Here is a 19,608-nt window from a genome sequence, read left to right on the forward strand (position 1 = left end):
CGGGGAAGACCCAGTGTTGGGAAGACTATGTCTCCCGGCTGGCCTGGGAACGCCTCGGGATCCCCCAGGAGGAGCTGGACGAAGTGGCTGGGGAGAGGGAAGTCTGGGCTTCTCTGCTTAGGCTGCTGCCCCCGCGAACCCCCCTCCGATAAGCGGAAGAAAATGGATGGATGGATGGATGGATACACCTGAAAATCAGGTGTATTATAAATTTTTTAAGCGACAAGCGACTCTAAGCAGTGTGGAGCTGCATTTTACCACATCAAATCAAATCAAATCAACTTTATTTATAAAGCACATTTGAAATTTACCACAGGGGTAGCCAAAGTGCTGTACAATGGGCAGGTTAAAAGATAACACAAGAGAAAACGAGCAAACACAACACAACACAACACAAACAGAGGACGATAAAAAATAAATAACTAAAATAAATAGAACATAAAAACAGGTTCACAGCAGGTGTATTATGGGGCGCCATAGCAGGATGGATATCACTCAGTGTTAAAAGCCATGGAATAAAAGTATGTTTTTAAGAGAGATTTAAAAACAGGAAGAGAGGAGGCCTGTCTAACACTCAGAGGTAGGTCGTTCCAGAGCTTGGGAGCAGCAGCGGCGAAAGCACTGTCACCTCTAAGCTTCAGCCTTGTGTCAGGGACCGTCAACAGCAGATGATCTTAGGGATCGAGGGGGGGGCAGTAAGGCTGAAGGAGGTCGGAGAGATATGTTGGAGCGAGGTTGTTTAGACATTTAAAAACAAATAGAAGGAGTTTAAAATTGATTCGGTAACGCACAGGCCGTAAGACTCTTGAACGCATCATAATTATCCCCTCAATTCCCCCCAAAATGGATTAACTCGCTGGAATATAAAGACAATATAATATACATCCATAAACCTGGATGCATATGTATCTGTACAGTAATCTATTTATTTATATCTGCACCTTATTGCTTTTTTTATCCTGCACTACCATGAGCTAATGCAACAAAATTTCGTTCTTATCTGTACTGTAAAGTTCAAATTTGAATGACAATAAAAAGGAAGTCTAAGTCTAAGTCTAAGTTTAATTTACACACATTACAAACCATTAAGGGTATGTTGTTCTGCCCCACTGTAAACTTAAACCACAACACTAACAATAACCATTGATTATGTGGCTGATGTTCATTTTTCCCAGGTGTATTTGAAGTAAACATGTCAAAACTAAATTATCTGAGCACAATTGAACTTTAGTTACAGTAAAACAGCAGGTTAAAGCTGTGTTTAGCGATATTAATGTGAATTAATATTGTATAACACGACTCACGAGTTATAATTGAAGAAAACTAATAGGACATGCTTGAATGAATGTGGGTCACGTGACGAATGACGCCATTTTGTCTTCAAAAGTCCATCAACAGGTGCACTTCGCCTTCATCAAACATGGAACACGACAACCAACCCAACGCCGTCATTTGCAACTTCTGCGGGAAAGCTTTCACGCTACCCGGTAGGATGTTTACAGAATTACAATAAGTACAAGACGTATGTAACAATAACGATAAAAGCTTTGTCTTTATTTTGCCGCTCGCTAGCTTCGAGTTGCAGTGTTTAGCTAGCGGCAATAAGTGGTATTACAACTCCACGTTGTCTCAAACAGGGTTACATTAAACGTATTTGTTGTTTGAGCGATGTTCAAAAGCAACATCATTTAAGGTATATTTACTAAGAGTCGGTAAATGTTGGTTTTACCACCTTTCAATCAGTCACATCCAACTTTGGTTAACCAATGTGTTATTGATTAAATGAAGCAAGGTGACCATCAAGCCTTTAAAGGGGAACTGCACTTTTTTTTTTGGAATTTTGCCTATCGTTCAGAATCATAAGAGAGACATGAGGATGGATGTTATTTTTGTAATGCTTTTTAAACATTAAATAAATGCAATCAAAAGTTTGCTTACAATGGAGCCTATGGGAGCCGTTCACTTCTGCCTATGAAGCCCCTAAAACACATCCAAACACCTCCATTAGGGTTTTATATACATGATGTAAGTATATATGTAATGTAGCAAGGGGCCCATTAATAACTTAATATTTGTGTATTTTGATTATTTTAAGCATTAATATCAAAAACTTGCTTTTTTTCCCCCTTCATCGCAGATTTCCGCTCACTGCAAATTTCATGAGAGCCAACAAACATAATAAAACATCACTTACTGTATAAGGTCTGCTGTCATTAGGATGCCATTCTTCAATTTAGTTGAATAATGTCTCATAGTCCTCGCATTGAAACGGAGTGTGGATGTGAGGGGGACCGAGCTTTTTTTCGTGTCGTTTTTTGCCAGTTCCGGGTTCTGAATGGCTGTCAAAGTGTCACAACTTATTTTTTTGTCATAAAAAAATACAATGACGTGTGCTTACGGACTGTATCCCTGCAGACTGTATTGATCTATATTGATATATAATGTAGGAACCAGAAATATTAATAACAGAAAGAAACAACCCTTTTGTGCAAGGCAAGGCAAGGCAACTTTATTTGTATAGCGCTTTTCACACACAAGGCAGACTCAAAGTGCTTCACAGACAACAAAGTGAAATGAAAGAAAATAAAAGCAAAATTAAAATGCAGACAATAAAAATAAAAACAGTGCAGACGTTAAAAGATTAAAAGATTTAGTTGAAAGCTAAGGTGAACATAAAAGTCTTCAGTCTAGTTTTAAAAGTAGTCAGAGTTGGGGAAAGTCTGACATCTTCAGGAAGTTTATTCCAGCTATTTGTTGCATAGTGACTGAATGATGCTCTCCCTTGATTTGAGTTTACTCTTGGAACCGCTAACAGATTGGTCTCAGAAGATCTTAGTGATCTAGAGGGCTTATATAGTGGGAGCATATCAGTAATATACTTCGGCCCTAGACCATGTAGTGATTTATATGTGAGCAGGAGGATTTTGAAATCAATTCCCTGATGTACAGGGAGCCAATGTAAGGATTTAAGAATTGGTGTAATGTGCTCACATTTTTTGGTCTTTGTTAGAACTCTAGCAGCAGCGTTCTGAACAAGCTGTAGCTGCCTGACAGTTTTTTTGGGAAGAGTGTGAATGGGGGAGGGAGGTTTTTTGGGTTTGTGCACTAATTGTAAGTGTATCTTGTGTTTTTTATGTTGATTTATTAAAAAAAATATATATATATATTTTTTAATTTCTTGTGCGGCCCTGTACCAATCGATCCACGGACTGGTACCGGGCCCTGGCCCGGTGGTTGGGGACCACTGATCTAGATGCACGTTTTTTTTGGTTTGTTTTTTCAAAATAAAGCACAAAGGAACTTTTTATGATATTTAAGATGTTTTTCAAATGTACTACGGCAAATAGTGCGTAGCTAATAAACTATATACTATATATCCATTCATACAATATATTATCTTTATTTCATTTGTTTTCATGTAAAAGAAAACTATTTTGAAGGTGTAATGATATTTATCTTGCAGTGGCTATGTATGTAGTCACTTCTAAAATACTACGAAGTTAGCACGTGCCTCGCGGATGTGATCGCCGCGTCTAGCTTTCTCGTCAGGTTCCGAACTTCCCCATTTGCATCTGGGCTGTACTCTTTGGACAATCACGCTCTGACGAAAGCTCCCACACCTCCTCTTTTATTTGGACTTTCCCTGATTACATGGCAACAGCTGTTTCTAAAGGAAGGGGGGTCGTAAACAGCCGTCGCCTTTGGTTACAAAACAGTTCAAAGAAAAGGTGCCTGAGGGAGGTCAGGTCCTGCTTCCTCTCCGCTTTGTAGATCTCGGGTCAAGACGAAATCTTCCTGTGGATTACAATAGATCAAAGAAACAGACACCTTCATGTCGCTTCCCGTCCTACACAGTGGAGTTTTACAAGCCTTTTGATTGGTAAGATCAAAGACAGCTTTTGTCTGCTCGCCGGGAACTCATTGAAACACAACGTTTTGTGATAACTTAGATACAATTATTCTGACAATTATAGCTCAGATCGCATCCTCCAGCATTTTATCTATGACCTCAGGGATTTAACTGCAGGTGGCTTCTGTGTTGTTCTGACCCAATGTTTGTTTGCCCACGCATTTAGAAGATGAAGTTGAGGGCAATCTTCCACGTTTGTTGATATGCGGTCACATCTTTTGCACATCCTGCCTGCAGTCCATTGAATCCAGGAACATCGTGAGGTGTCCCGACTGTGAGGTGAGAATGACATTAACCCAAGCATCGCTTGTAGACAACTTTGCTCATTAAATTCCGTCTTTGCAGGTGGTGTCAAGCCTTCCAGAAGAGGGCGTCTATGGGCTTCAGGAGGACACACGAATTATTGGCCTCATCTACACTATTAAAATGAACAAGACAAGAAGGTGAAATGCTGTTGTCAACATGCAGACAATGATTTGTCTCAACGGTACAGGTTTTTATGAGGGACATGATCTTTGTATATTATAGCCAGAGGTCTAGCAGGTCAAAGAGTCGCGGAAAAACATTGGTTTCCCCAAACGTTGATGGCAACAACGATGTTCAGCAGGTAAGTTTGGCTTTGGGAAACAGGGTCTACAATTCATGTCTGGCTGTGAATGCAACATGGAAAAGTGTATGCAAATGTTCAAAAAAGATCTTCTAACACTTCATATTTGACGACTAATGCCAATGGTGAATGTTTTTTTCAGCCAGTGGACCTTGAGGCAATCGAGAGGGCTGTGGACCAAGCGTTGGCCACGGCCGCAGAACGTCTGGCCAAGCTGGAGCACCTGCACGAGGTAGAATTTTCACTCCGACCAGGTTGAGGACTTGAGTAAAAACACCGAGGTGCACTTGTGTTTTGATCTGCGCAGACCTTGACCACAGGCCTTGCTGAGCAGGTGAGGCGAGAGCGAGCGCGACTGCAGATGGAGATCAACCTGGCTGCCGACAAGGCTCTGCACGCTACCCAGAAGTGGTACGACAACGAATGGCATTTTGTAACATGGAGTCAGAGACGTGTGTTCCAAATCGCGCATATCCACACTTGCACGTAGCATTTTGAGTACATTCCCACTCGGGATGTAACGATAAACCGTAATAATGGTAACCGCGCTAATCTCCCGAGGGTTAGAATTACCATTTTAAATTAAAATGATCAAAAAAAGGTAATTGATAACTGAGCTTTGATAAACTTACGGACGGACTGATGCCAGCTTGTTAGCTTAAATGCTAACATGGAAACAAGAGACATCAACATATTTCCCCATTAATATACGACATACCCCAATTTAAACTTGTTTAAACACATTACTGTCTGAGCTACTAAGATATTAAATTGTGCACATTAAACCTACAGAGTTATCAAGTTTTACTTCTGCCGAGTTTTATCGCCAGAAATAATAGATTTGTTTCGTCATGCACTTTTGATTTAAAAAGGCACCGTATTATAATTCCGACCTCTTAAGATTCTACACCCCCACAAGGTCCATGAGGTCTGCTGAACAATATTTTCTTGTTGTTCCAAAAACCCAGTCAATGTACAGAGGGGCTTGTGCGTTTTCTGCTGTGGTTATTTGGACGTCTCCCTCTAAAATTAGTTTTAACTCACGTTTTATAACATTTCCCTGTTTTCTTTTCTTTTATGTATGTATTATTTTAAGTTAAATATTTATTCCACTGTCCTTAGTTTGATCCTGCTTTTAAATGTGTGTTTTTAACTACTGTGCAGCACTTTGTGAAACTTTGTTTTTTGAATTGTTCAGTATAAATAAAGTGAATTGGATCGTACATAAATGTTAAAGTGCTACAGTACAAAGCAATATTTGAAACAATTAAAGCTTAGCCAATAAAACAGATAAAATGCTAAGACTAAAACACTACCAGTGAAGAATAAAAAACATAAATCATGCAAAATAGTTGTGTTTTTAGCTCGGTTGGTAGAGTGGCCGTGCCAGCATTTTGAGGGTTCCAGGTTCGATCCCAACTTCTGCCATCCTAGTCACTGCCGTTGTGTCCTTGGGCAAGACACTTTACCCACCTGCTCCCAGTGCCACCCACACTGGTTTAAAAATGTAACTTACATATTGGTTTTCCAGTGTTGGGACTAACGCGTTACTAAGTAACACGTTACTGTAACGCCGTTAGTTTCGGCGGTAACTAGTAATCTAACGCATTAGTTTTTTATATACAGTAACTCAGTTACCGTTACTGCATGATGCGTTACTGCGTTATTTTACGTTATTTGTATGTAGTATCGGCTAGAAACTGAAGATCTGAGTGTGTTTTATTGGAGCGCTCCGGTGGAAAAGAAGAGGCGTGCTTTCCCCCACCCACAGAAAGCACGCCTCCCCGCGGGTCTAACAACCTTCACTTTACCCGGAAGAGGGTCTTTACAGCTGAGGGTGAATGACGAGCCCGGCGGTTTGTTGCAACTTTGTGACTTTATTGCACGCAGCCATCCACCAAGCTAGAGCACCTACACGCACTCACTGTCGCCGCTCCCTCACCTCTCTCGCCCACTCACTCACTGACGTCACTCACCTTTCATGCTGTCATATCTTAAAGGGCCACACACACACACACACACACTTACGCTATTCTCATAACAACTAACAAGACATCATGGCGAAGCCAGAAGTCGAGTTTTTTAACATGGAGACACTCTCAATACTTTTCTTTTGTCGAGCACAAAGAAAATAACATTTTAGTAAATGTAAGTTGTTTCTTGGATCAAAGATCCTATCTACTTAGAGTTAAAGTTAAAGTGCCATTATGTTGCAGCTATTTAAAATAGTTTTGTAAATTTTTTCTGGCCTGAAATAAATTGGCCCTTTGAAACTTATCTTTGTCTTTGTGTGTTGTATGTAGAGCACATTGCTTTCTGAGTTCAGTGATGCAAATGCATGTCAAGTTGATCAACAGATTGTATTATTCTCCAGTGCAATAACAGTACTGAAATGAAGGCTAAAAGGGCATTAATGGGAGCCTTAAAAAAAGGGGGGAAAGAAGAACTAACTAAATAGTTACTTTTCACAGTAACGCATTACTTTTTGGTGTAAGTAACTGAGTTAGTAACTGAGTTACTTTTGAAATAAAGTAACTAGTAATTGTAACTAGTTACTGGTTTTCAGTAACTAACCCAACACTGTGGGTTTCACAATGTAAAGCGCTTTGATTCACTAGAGAAAAGCGCTATACAAATATAATTCACTTCACTTCACTTTTCTTTGTCTATTTATTTTAGTTATTATAATTATTAGTTTAAAAATCTTTGGTCAAAATATTACAGTGCATTCAATAGGGGTGTAATGGTACACAAAAATTTCGGTTCGGTACGTACCTCGGTTTAGAGGTCACGGTTCGGTTCATTTTCGGTACAGTAAGAAAACAACAAAATATACATTTTTTGGTTATTTATTTACCAAATTTGTAAACAATGGCTTTATCCTTTTAACATTGGGAACACTATAATAATCCTACCCACGTTAATAAACATTAAACTGCCTCAAGTTGTTGCTCGGATTAAATACAATAACAAAATTTTTCTTCTACATATAAAAAGTGCAACATTAAACAGTTTCAAGTCAACTCATGCATAATTTATTACAGCATTTGGGAAGCCTGTAGTTGATTTTTATTATGTAAATGTTATATTTTTATCAACATGTGATAGCAGGGACCCTGCCATTCAAAACTAGGCTGCTGCATTTCTAATGATTAATGTAACTATAGCTGAAAAAAATGGTACAATAGCAATAGGAGAGACTATTCATCCCTGAACACCATGTAGTTCATGTAGGCTTAATGATGCAGTTACATTATTATATCAACTATCAGAGACAGAAACTCTTCATTTAACATAATGTCCTTTTTTGCTGCTTCAACACAGCTCAATCAACACAGAAAAAGGTCAAGTGAAATAGCAGACAGACAGGGCTTTGCTATCCGTAACACACGAACACACACACATACCGCAAAATGAGCTAACGTTACGCTAAAAGCGAATTAGCCTTCACCTCAAGCCAGGACTGCGGGCGAGCTGACCATTGCCATCTTAGCTGCGCAGCGGTAGAGGACAGACTACCTTGAGTGGTTGCAGTTCACAATAAGGAAAGGAAAGGAGGAAGCAATTCATATTGGGATGGTCATTAAGCAACAGTAAGCTAGCACGAGACTAAAAGTGTGCACCCTCAGGAACTAAGTACACAGTGTTCACAGTATACTTATTGAAGTGGAAGTGTGGGGTTTAAAACAGCTGGAAGTCATGTTCACAATCATTTATAATGTAATAAGTAGTGGTGTTTTTGTGTCCATAGGCGAGACGTAGAGCTTAGTCAGTTGAACAAACTGGAAGCTCACTTCTCCAGCACCAAGGCGGAGGTGTACAGCGTCAAGGAGCAGATCACTTCCCTGGAGAACGCCATGCATAAAGCCAAGAAAGTGTGCTGCGTGCCCTTCTTGAAAGAATACTGTGACTTGGACAAGGTGCGCCATTTTTAATTCATCCTCATGTTTGCTAATCAAATTTGTTCCGGAGTCAAAGGCACACGTCGAACTGTCAATCGAAATGCATGTTTGATTCTTGTGGAGACAAACAAGGAATCTCAACTCTTTATTGCCCCAATGGCACAACTCTCATTCTTACCTGTAACTCAGACCCTCTTCTGGGTCACATCTACAGCGCATAGCCTTCTGAGTAATGTAGTATGTAAACATTTAAGTACACACCCGCATCCTGACTTCCTAGTTTATATTGACAGAGATGTGGACGGGTGATGATAATCTCAACAGCGCTCAACAGTTCTCCAATGTTTCTCGAAAGCAGGCGTCAACTGTGTGCAATGTGTTAATGATCGACATTTTTTAACGATAAAACATAGACTGAGAATGTCTAACTTGTCGAGGACCAAGCAGACAGCAGACAACAAGGGAGACTTGGTGGTGGATTTTATAATATCAAAATTTGACAATGGCTTTAAAACAGGGCTGTCCAAAGATTTCCACCGAGCACCAAAAAATGAAAGCTTTTTGGGTGCCACTTGGAAACATTTTGTACCGTATTTTTCAGAATTTTAGGCGCACTTGAAATCCTTTTATTTTCTCAAAAATCGACATTGCGCCTTATAAACCCAGTGTACCCCTTAATGTACATATTAATTTTAGTTGTGCTTACTAACCTTGAAGCAATTTTATTTGGTATGTGGTGTAATGACAAGTGTGACTAGTAAACGGCACTCACAAATAAGAGATACGTGTGGACTGCAGGCTGACGTCTGTTAAATAAATGATGCTAGCAAAAATGGTAATCAAGCAACACCAAAACGTTGATGTTTCATTGAGATTATAGCATATTACACATGGCCCTCAAAAATCTGTCAATGTTTTAGTACAGCATTGGTAAGCTACTAAGCCGCACTGCTTGATGGAATGCGGAGCATTGTGGCTAAAGTAGTCAGGCGTACTGTGCTTCAACATATAGGTATTATGGTATGTGTATAAAGACCCCAGAATGGTACCTATTAGGAGATATATTAGCTGGTGTTTTGTTTTGCAATATTATACAAAACCAACTTTTCCAACCTATTTGTACCTGCTGATGTGTATTTGGGATATGCATAAGTCCCGAAAATTTGCACGCATCTGCCATTGTAGTCTGCGCAGTATTCAAAAAGCTCCTTTTCTTCTATCCTCTTGTTGTGGGGAATTCATCCCCCTCTGTTGCCATTTCTAATATAACGTAGCGTACAGTTGTAACTTATATCTGTCAATAGACCCGCTATACAAGCGCTAAAAACTACCAGTGCAACAAAAATGACAGGGAGAAGACACTGTCAAAGTGGAGCCACGTAAATAAGACCGCCCACAAAACGGCGCATCCCAATAAAATGCTCAGAAAGCGGCTTGAAGACAGTCTGTAAAACATAATATATGCACAATTCCATTACACATGGAAGTGTTTTAAGAAAGAAAACTCATAATATGACTGACCCCTTTAATCGCCTTATAATTTGGTGCACCTTTTGAATGAAAATAGTCCTGAATAGACTGGTTCAACGGCGGTGCTCTTTAAAATCCGGTGCACCCTATAGTCCGAAAAATGTGGTACATTAGATATGCTAAATCCATTCAGTATCAGTATAAAGTTAAAGTACCAATGATTGTCACACACACACTAGGTGTGGCGAAATTATTCTCTGTCCTGAATTCTTTGGGTAAAAAGCATTATCTTGGACTTTGTGTTATAGGTGACAAAGCAAATGGTTGTTCGTGTTGCATGTAATGTACCTCATTAATAATAAATTAATTTGATATTCACAACAAGGACCAACAAAAAATGGACAATTTGGACACCGCTGCTTTAGAAATTTTGCTTTATCTCATCTCTAGTGTTTACTTGTATGTTAAATTGTGTTAGTCTCTGTGGAGATTAAATGAGTGACAAATCAATACTTGTTTTCCAAACTATGTTTGTGTGCAAATGAAACATTTTCTTAAGTTGATTAAGATTGCAAAGGACACATAAAACAAAGTACGAGTATAATGGAAAAACTAGTTGCCTCTATTTTGAAGCTGTTATCCTATATATCTGATTTATAACACTGAAAGACTTACTAAATTTGACAGTAAATAGATATGATCAAAACAGTATAAATCTCACGGAGATTCCCAATCCATTTTGCCAGTCACGTTACCTGTGACATAGAGGTGGGAACCACAGATCCCTAACCCATCAACAACAATGCAAATTATGCAGACTTTGTGAGAGGCAACTATGATTACTTTGGGGAAAAAATATGATTCAGAACCTTATATTTTTAGCCTGAATATAGGGAGGATGAGCTACAAGTTTTAGAAGCTGTGTGCTAAACAGATGCATCTTAAGCGAAACACTAGCTTCATGTAGCAGTATTGCTAAGTGCTATACAAATACAAATTACGAACATAATATAACAATCGCTTTATTGTACAATGTCTGCTCTCACTGCAATGATGACTGATAGGATTTTCATATATTCCCAAAGTTTGTCAAAGTCTAATCCACACGAAAGGTTCTTTCTTTTCTTTCTTTAGTTTATTTCGAACATGAACACACTTACAGCATAATACATCACACAATTTCATATCATTTAATTTTACATCATGCCCGAAAAAGGTTAAAAGGAAAATTTGCTGCCTGTCTTCGGTTGTCGTTTGTTTCCATCTCCGGGTATAAATTCAATGTCACAGATGAGCAACTTTATTATTATTTGCTAAATTCTCCTATTATCCAGATGAGAGACACGATTTATAATCTAGAATAATTTTGAGGGCCCGAGATGCAGCAGCAGGACACCGGCCGTCTCACAGTACAGCAACATAAACTAGCTACCTCTGTGTTATCAATGCGCCGCTAAAAATTAGTTTCTGTGTTAGCGCTTATAATAACATTGCTAATATTTGTTTAAAATTTAGGTCACAATATGTAAGTCGAGTATTTTTGGCGGGTTTTGGATGTTTTTTAGAGGGCTTTGTGGACAGAATAGAGAGCCCCCATTGACTCGATTGTTAGCAGACTTTTTATTTATGTATTTACGAATTGGAATGCATTATAAAAAAGGAAAAACTTATGTGTTTTTGTTTTACATAGGGATTGTGAATGATAGACAGCACATGTCTTTCTAATTTTTGCGTATTTCCAGTATGACTAATCTGCTGATATGGTCAGTGTAGAAGCGTCGCCACCATGACGTCGTCCGACCCCGAATCTATGGAAATTGCCGAAGACATTCAGAGCGGATTACTCAAAATGGCCATCCGAAATTGTTGCATTTTTGTGATGTTTAGACGGTGTTTTCACATACTTTGCAGATTAGGAATACAATTGGGTATGGTTTAATGCAGACCTGGGCAAATTAAGGCCCAGGAGCCACATGCGGTGCGTTAAGCTTTTCAATCTGGCCCGCCGGACATTCCCAAATAATATTTTTAGATCTTTCAACTGTAGCTGCCATTAGGATGTGCAGTGATGTTTTTAAATGACCGTAAGTATTGAACTATACAAAGTATTTCAATGGTTGAAATCTGCGCTTTTGAATGATATTACGATGGTAATCTAAGTCACAGCAGCTCAGACAAGGCACCAAGCAGTGTGGGTGGGGAGTGTTTCCACAGAGTGTTTCCAGAGCGGCCAGCCTGAAATGCCAGGGAGGGAAGGAGATTTATACATCAAAGTTCTAAAGCTTAGTGATATATCAGATTGTAGGTGGGGTTTTTTGACCCTTCGCATTCATATTTCGCGGTGTTCGTTGCATTTTTGTTGCGTTTCACTTGATTGTGAAATATGTCGATCGAGAGGGGGTGTGACGTTCATATGTTGTCAATATTCAGTGTTTTATCGTCCATAGTTAATATTGTAAACCCCACATTCTTTATTTTCATGTACATTCTGGGTGTCTCATTCAGTATAAAAAAAGTAAAATTCCATTCCGTTTTTTAAGGCGGTCTGTCATAACGTTTTTAGCATTCAATCAGACGTTATTGTTTGGTTTTGTATTAGTGTTCCTAAAAAATAGATACACCGGCCCCAAGACACATTATTTTCTCTAAATATGGCCCCTGAGTCAAAATAATTGCTCGGGCCTGGTGTAATGTATACAATGAAGCACAACTCAGCATAAAAAGTCATCTTTATTTATTTTAATAACCCATTCGTAAAATCACAAACCATGGCAACTTTTCGAAAAAGCTGTCGCAAAATGAGACATTTTTGGCTGTAAAACATTTTTTTCAAAAAGGCGATACCTCTTGACAGGTTTTGGAGACTCTGCAGGCCCCTGTAGACCACCAGTCCTTCAATACCGAGTGCCTCACCATGAGCTCTGGATTGAGGTATGTCTCAATAGGACAGTTGGACATTTATGCAACTATAATAATTCTATGCAAAAAGATAAAAATTATATTTTTATGTGTTTGGTGTAGTGTTATTTTCAGGTCATTTCATCAGGCTCGGAGTGTGGACTTGTTAATGAAGATGGAACAGAGCAAGCCAGAGCCGTAGGTCAAACGCACCATTTTAACGACGCATACATTGTTTGTGCTGAACTCTTTTTTTTTTTTTTCTTTGTTTGCTTTCAGCCTGCCTGTTATGGTGGCACCACCCTACCAACATGGTGATGTCACCCGGCATACTGAGGTCTTAACAGGCAGCCAACACAGTCGGAGCAGACCAAAAAGTCCTCAGAAGCCAACGAGGAGGAGTCCGCCAGGAAGGAGGTCACCGTCCTATCGCCGCTCCTCTCCCAGCCCTGCGGGTCGTAGCAATCTTTTTTGCCGCAGCTCCTCCGCCTCAAGACAGTCCACTCCTGACGTTGTCATTGAGGAGCTTCTAGTAGAGGAGGAACAACATAGTATGTGTACATTTTACTTTATATCCGTCTACTGTACCCATCTTAGTCACTTTTTACCTTTTCTCTAGTTGTCCCGCCCACTGGGCCCGAGCTGGCCAATGACAAGCGGAGGGCGCGAAAGAGAGGAAACGTGTTTGACAGTGGGAGAAACGGTAACAATGTGTGGTCGTATAAAGTTGAACAAATATGTCCAACACTGTTTCCTCTTGTTTGAAAATTGAGTTGAATTGAAAATTGAAATAAGCCATAACACCTTTATATACATACATTTTTTAAATACGAAACATTACATGAACTGTAATGGACACAGTGCCAAATGTGCGGCAAGAGATTACAATTTACTGGACAGGCGGTTCGCTTCACAAAAATATTATTTGCTGCGTACGTTTTACGTCGATTTAGCCATATTGTACTGAGCAGCCAGGACAAAGGCGGATGGACACAATTTTCATATCCGGATCTATGGTTGTCACTGTACCATTTGTCCTCTTCCCTTCAGTCAATCAATTGGTGGTGGTGACACACGTGGTCAATCCCTGTCACTTCTACGTGCAGTACATGGCAGAGAAGTGGGAAAGTGACCGTCTTTCCAGGAAGATCAATAACTTCTGCGCTCGAGACTATAGCTTGTTCACCTTCAGTGACAGAGTGGAAAGTGGTGTGTGGGTTTTTTTTTTGTCACTCAGCCTTATTAGTGTATGAGCTATGGTGAGTAACATATATTTGTTTCATTAAAGGCTCTATAATATTTGCAAAGGGCAAAGAAGATCTTTGGTGTCGGGCCAGTGTGCTTGAGGTATTCCAAATTGGTTGCGAGAAGATGGTGAAAATCTGTCCCGTCTCCCAGCTTGCCAGTGTGCAAGTCTTCTTCATGGACTACGGCTTCACAAAGAACATCAGCGTGGAAAGGTGGGCAAAAACAACACAATGTAGGAAATGTTTTCATGTATAAAATACAGTAGGGCTGGTTAGGCCCCTTCTACACTAATTCCAATGTTATCCAGGGTAAATCCCACCTAACCTTATCCTTGTCCACACACACACAATGGTCGTTTAGGACCCCCTCCGTCCGCCAGCGCGACGCAACCTAGTACGCATGCGCAGAAAATGCGCACGTCATAGTCACCTCCAGTGTTGCTTTGTGTGCAAGTTCTTAAATTAAATGTAACTTATCTGAACAATATCCAGTGTTATAGTATTTCAATTAACTGGAATCCAGTGTGATGTGGGGCCCTATTGTAGTGAATCACACCTGAGCCATCATATATTAATCAAATCTTTAATAGACATGTAAAAGTAAACAATGTGACAAAGAACATTTGACAACAATCAATCTAGGGAACTAGATATCTGGTCAGGACACGTCTCACTCTTTTGCCTTCCCCTTCATTGTCCATTCCTTTTTGGTGACTTTTGAGTCCGCGACATATATGGCGGACAATAACTGCAGGGTTTCCCACACATTCATTTATTTGTGGCGGCCCGCCACGAAAGAATTACGTCCGCCACAAATAAACTATTTTAAAAAAAATAAATAAATAATTAAAAATAAATAAATACAAAAAAAAAATTTTTTTTTTGTTTTTTTGTTTTTTTTGTCCCCTCCAGCTTCTCAGGCAAATCATATAGTTGATGTAGATGCCCATATCGGCTGTTCAGATTTACTCTACAAAAGAGAAGTGTAGGATACTTCTATTGTTGCCTTATTTGTATTTGACTTTATTAAATGTATTTATATTAGAAACACAACATGTGTATATAACAAAGGGTGCAAAGTCTGCAGGCAGTAGGAAACACATGGTTAAGTGTAGGGAGTAAAACTGATGGCAGTCTAAAGTTCAAGATTTTTGGAGCTCTTTGTTCAGTGGATCAGATGTTTGATGAAGCTCTGTGTCTATCTACCACCACTACTGTTTTCTGTTTATTTGTTACTGACTGTGGCAGGACACCTCTGCCTCTGTTTCACTTTATGTTGCTGGTAAATAATATGGTTGTAGTAGTATGCTAAAGTTAAATTATTTAGTATGCACTAATTAAAGGGGCAGAGCTTTGAGACATTTTAGCTTTTATATTTTATAAGAATTTTTTTTTGTAAGAACCATAATTAATAAATATATTTCAGTGAATAACTTATTGTTCAAATCTGTATATAAATATGTACATAAAGTGTTGTAATTATATTGTAAAATGGATAGATGGATGGATGGATGGACGTTTAAAACAAAACTGTTATTATTAATTAGTAAGTATACATTTTTTGAGCCTTTTTAGAGAAAATCAAATCATTGTAGTAAATTATGCAAATTACTCGATGATGTCATGGTGACCACGCCCATAGCCACGCCCCCACCGCCACAGGTATCTTGGCAGTTTATGGGAAACACTGAACTGATACAGTCTGCTTTGCCAGTCTAAATGCATTCAATGTTTTCCGTAGTCTTCACTCGACGGCCAGGTAATACAAAGCACACGCTACCTTTATTATCACATCCACGGGAGCCCGCATTCTCCTTGTCTCCCCTTCGACAAATGGACAAAGTTTTTCGGCAAGTACAATCACAGCTGACCCGGACATTCGAAAGTTCTCTTGCCGTCTGAGATGTGTAGTATCCGAAATAGCTGCAATCGCGCGTTTCCTTCACTTGAGGTATTCATGTGTGATTTCCACAAGCGTCTACATGTAGAAGAATAAGAAACATGTGCATGTCTGAATGACTCACCTCCATTTTTCCAGTGGTTAGCTCCGGTTGTTATGAAGCTGGCTTTGGCTCGTTTTTTCTGACGTTACTTCCTTTCTGACTTCACTTCTTCTCCGAACTCAGTTTGTAAACGATCAATGAGTCCATACAAAGCTAAGAGCCGGAGATTCAAGAAATACACGGCGCACTTACCGTGTAAAAAATTATCCAAGGAGGGTAACCTTAAACGATCAGTACGGTACTAAACGATGGTTTAGTGTGGCTGACATGATGCTTAGGCTAAATAATTATTTGTTTAAGGGGTTATCTGGCTTAGTGTAGACTGTAGACATAGCCTCAGACTGCAGGTCAAAGTGGCCCAAATCTGATTTTTTCGAAATCTGATTTTTTTTCCAACTGACTGTTAACTCTGCAGGTAAAATGTGATTTTTATCAGACTTCTGCCTTGGGTACTTTGTATGTGTAAGTCATACGCAATTATAATAATTTGATACCTATTTATGTTGACAAATGTGCTGTTTTACCCTGCAATATTGTTAAATAATTATTACATATGTCTAGCTCAGTGGTTCTTAACCTGCGTTCGATCGAACCCTCGGGGTTCGGTGAGTCGGCCTCAGGGGTTCGGCGGAGCCTCCGCCACGGAGGTAAATACACATCCGACTTATCGTGTAAATAAAAACTTCTCCCTATCAGCCTATTATGGATACCCCCAAACAATGTTCCCTCTAATTTTCCATCTGATATGCAGGTTGTTTAATTGATCGATTGAAACTTTTACTAGCACATTGCAAAGGAAGAGAATACATTATATGAAACAGTACAGTTTACACAGTACAGTACATATTCCGTACAATTGACCACTAAATGCTAACACCCGAATAAGTTTTTCAAATTGTTTAAGTCGGGGTCCACGTTAATCATTTCATGGTAATGTGTGTAAGGTGTGTAATTTGTTGTGAGTTCATGCACTGTGTTGGTTTTGTTCTTTGAACAAGGTGATGTTCATGCACGGTTAATTTTGTGCACCAGTAAAAAAACATGACTTTTTCTTGAATTTGAAAAATATTTTTTTTCAATTTTTCACTAAAGAATCAGAATTTCACTTGAATGCGCATATGAAACTAGTGGGGTTCGGTACCTCCAACAATGTTAAGAACCACTGACTCTAGCTGGTTTGCTATTTTGTGCTTAGCTGCTGTGTCGCTGCTATCTCGTAGTAGCCTATAGCCTAGTATGTTTACCTTTTATAAATGACTTGACTAAAATAGAAGAAATTGTGTGCTTTTTGGAGGACATTTAGTAGTAGAAACCGGCTTTCCAGCTTTGCACAAGTATACACATGGCAGGACTGCTTGTATCGGACATGATGTCACATACTATGTTCTAATCGTGATGAATCAGAGAATCAATAATTTTTCCCTCCTCTAATATCAATATTGAATTCAGACAACCGAAATAGTGAATATACCGTAATTTCCGGACTATAAGCCGCTACTTTTTCCCCTCGTTCCGGTCCCTGCGGCTTATACAACGGTGCGGCTTATTTGCGGCCTGTTCTTCTCCGACACCGACGAAGAGGATTTCGGTGGTTTTACTACGCAGGAGGAAGACGATGACACAATGATTAAAGACTGACTTTTCATATACCGGTAGGCTGGTTATTTTGATAATGTACATGCGAGCACTTTGTATTACTTTGCACCGTTGTATTATTTGTACTCTGCACGAATGCTGTTCGCCATGTCAAAGATGTGAAAGTTTGATTGAATGATTGAAAGATTTATAGTTAATAAATGGGACGCTTTACGTTCCCAAACAGTCATCTCTGTCCCGACAATCCCCTCCGTGGTAGCAGGAACCCCTATATACTACGGTAATTACACATCAAAACCCTGCGGCTTATAGTCGGGTGCGGCTTATATATGGAGCAATCTGTATTTTCCCCTAAATTTAGCTGGTGCGGCTTATAGTCAGGTGCGGCTTATAGTCCGGAAATTACGGTAAGTATTGGGACACCTAAAAGAAGTGGGAAAACTTGCAAGTTTGATGATTAACAGCAAGCCCTTTTTGCAGGAAGGTGGCGAGCCCAGAGCCCTCTGTTAAAGACTTGAATAAACACCTGAGGAAAGTGAACGAGGCTGAGAATGCACAGTTGAGCCGCTTTTGTCCTCAGGCCATCCGGTGTGCCTTCAAGGACCTTGTCCCCTACAACCTGGTGAGACCACCACCCTCTGTGGATGACACTAACACATTGTTTACGCGTGTGCGTGCATGTTCAGTCAAAGGGCTGGAGCCAAGAGGCCCAGGTTGAGTTCTGCAGAATTGTGGGTTCTACAGCCGTGGAAATGCATCCATTGGGTCAAGACAAAGACTTTCTGCTGGTGGACTTGAAGAAAGCTCCAATTGACCCATGCAGTGACGTTGCTATTTCTATCCGAGAATACCTGGTGTTTGTGGAAGTGGCCAGGTAAATGACTCATGGCTATTGTCCATGTTTTTGTCCCGTGTGTGAAACATTTCAGTTTGTTTCTGCGGCTGGCAGGTTTTATTGTCCGGTTAAGCCTGGCAGGAGGCCACTCAAGTACTACCCTGCCGTGTATCCCAAAATTCTCACCAAGCACCACGGAGTGGTCTCACACATTAGCAGCCCCGGTGACTTCTACATTCAGCTGGTACTGTACCTGCCATGGACAAACAGGACAATCGCACATGCTTTTCGTCCGACCTGAAGAGTGCGTGTCCTCATTCTCACCAGACCGACAGCATGGAGTCCTTGTTGCTGTTAACCAAGCTGCAGGATTGTTACAATGCTGAAGTGCCAGCTGGAGAAGACCACCTCCTCATTTACTGTCCTGTCATTGGACAGGCTTGTGTGGCCCGTTTTGAAGACACCTTGTGGTACCGAGCTGAGGTCATAGGTGAGGATGTGGCATCACTCGCATCGTCAAATGGGGTCCTATACAAGAGCTGTACATGCAGGCTTTGCCACTCATATGTCTTTGTGTATGTGTGTGTTTGTGTGTGTTAGGTCATCCGGGAGGTAGAAAGGTGGAGGTCTGCTACACTGACTTTGGAAACAAGGCCACAGTGTTGTTTAGTGACTTGAGGAAGATAAAGGATGAGTTCTTCTCCCTGCCAGCCTTGGTAAAAACACAAATGTTCTCTTCGGTGTAAACTCTTCTTCTCGGCCTCCAGTCAGCAAGACGTGTTGTTGTTGTCTTGAAGGCGATCCGCTGCTGCCTGGCAGACGTGCTCCCGCTGTCTGGAGAGACGTGGAGTGACGGCTGCATCAGTCGCTTTGTCAGCCTGGCTCATCAAAAACTCTTTGTTGTTGTGGCGACAGGTCTATTGTTTGCTTTTACTTTAATGTATGTGTGTAACAACTGGGTGACGGATCGCTTTCTCCTTGTCTTTTTCCAGAAAAATCCCCTAAAAGCAAACCTCTGCCGGTCAAACTGTATGAGACTGACTCAAGCGCCGACATAGCTGAGGTGCTAATTGCAGAGCAGCTAGCCTGTTCCAAAGACGGGTAGGATTCAAATATGAAACACATTTCACCTGCAATCAC

General features: G+C 40.2%; 1 protein-coding gene across 1 annotated transcript in view; it reads left to right on the forward strand.

Moving 5' to 3' along the window:
* Positions 1-1,334: 1,334 nt before the first annotated feature.
* Positions 1,335-19,608, forward strand: part of rnf17 (ring finger protein 17) — a 36,664-nt gene continuing 18,390 nt past the window's right edge. Inside the window, exons 1-20 of the mRNA XM_062041172.1 lie at positions 1,335-1,487; positions 4,077-4,189; positions 4,256-4,353; positions 4,439-4,517; positions 4,660-4,749; positions 4,825-4,928; positions 8,269-8,437; positions 12,744-12,820; positions 12,911-12,985; positions 13,067-13,338; positions 13,407-13,490; positions 13,838-13,996; positions 14,076-14,247; positions 18,114-18,255; positions 18,320-18,507; positions 18,583-18,712; positions 18,796-18,958; positions 19,069-19,184; positions 19,266-19,383; positions 19,461-19,569. Of these exons, the coding sequence (XP_061897156.1) occupies positions 1,364-1,487; positions 4,077-4,189; positions 4,256-4,353; positions 4,439-4,517; positions 4,660-4,749; positions 4,825-4,928; positions 8,269-8,437; positions 12,744-12,820; positions 12,911-12,985; positions 13,067-13,338; positions 13,407-13,490; positions 13,838-13,996; positions 14,076-14,247; positions 18,114-18,255; positions 18,320-18,507; positions 18,583-18,712; positions 18,796-18,958; positions 19,069-19,184; positions 19,266-19,383; positions 19,461-19,569 (2,582 nt within the window). The 5' untranslated portion in view covers positions 1,335-1,363. The remainder of the gene's footprint in view (positions 1,488-4,076; positions 4,190-4,255; positions 4,354-4,438; positions 4,518-4,659; positions 4,750-4,824; positions 4,929-8,268; positions 8,438-12,743; positions 12,821-12,910; positions 12,986-13,066; positions 13,339-13,406; positions 13,491-13,837; positions 13,997-14,075; positions 14,248-18,113; positions 18,256-18,319; positions 18,508-18,582; positions 18,713-18,795; positions 18,959-19,068; positions 19,185-19,265; positions 19,384-19,460; positions 19,570-19,608) is intronic.

The sequence above is a fragment of the Entelurus aequoreus genome, linkage group LG03, assembly GCF_033978785.1.
Source record: "Entelurus aequoreus isolate RoL-2023_Sb linkage group LG03, RoL_Eaeq_v1.1, whole genome shotgun sequence".
Classification (NCBI taxonomy): domain Eukaryota; kingdom Metazoa; phylum Chordata; class Actinopteri; order Syngnathiformes; family Syngnathidae; genus Entelurus; species Entelurus aequoreus.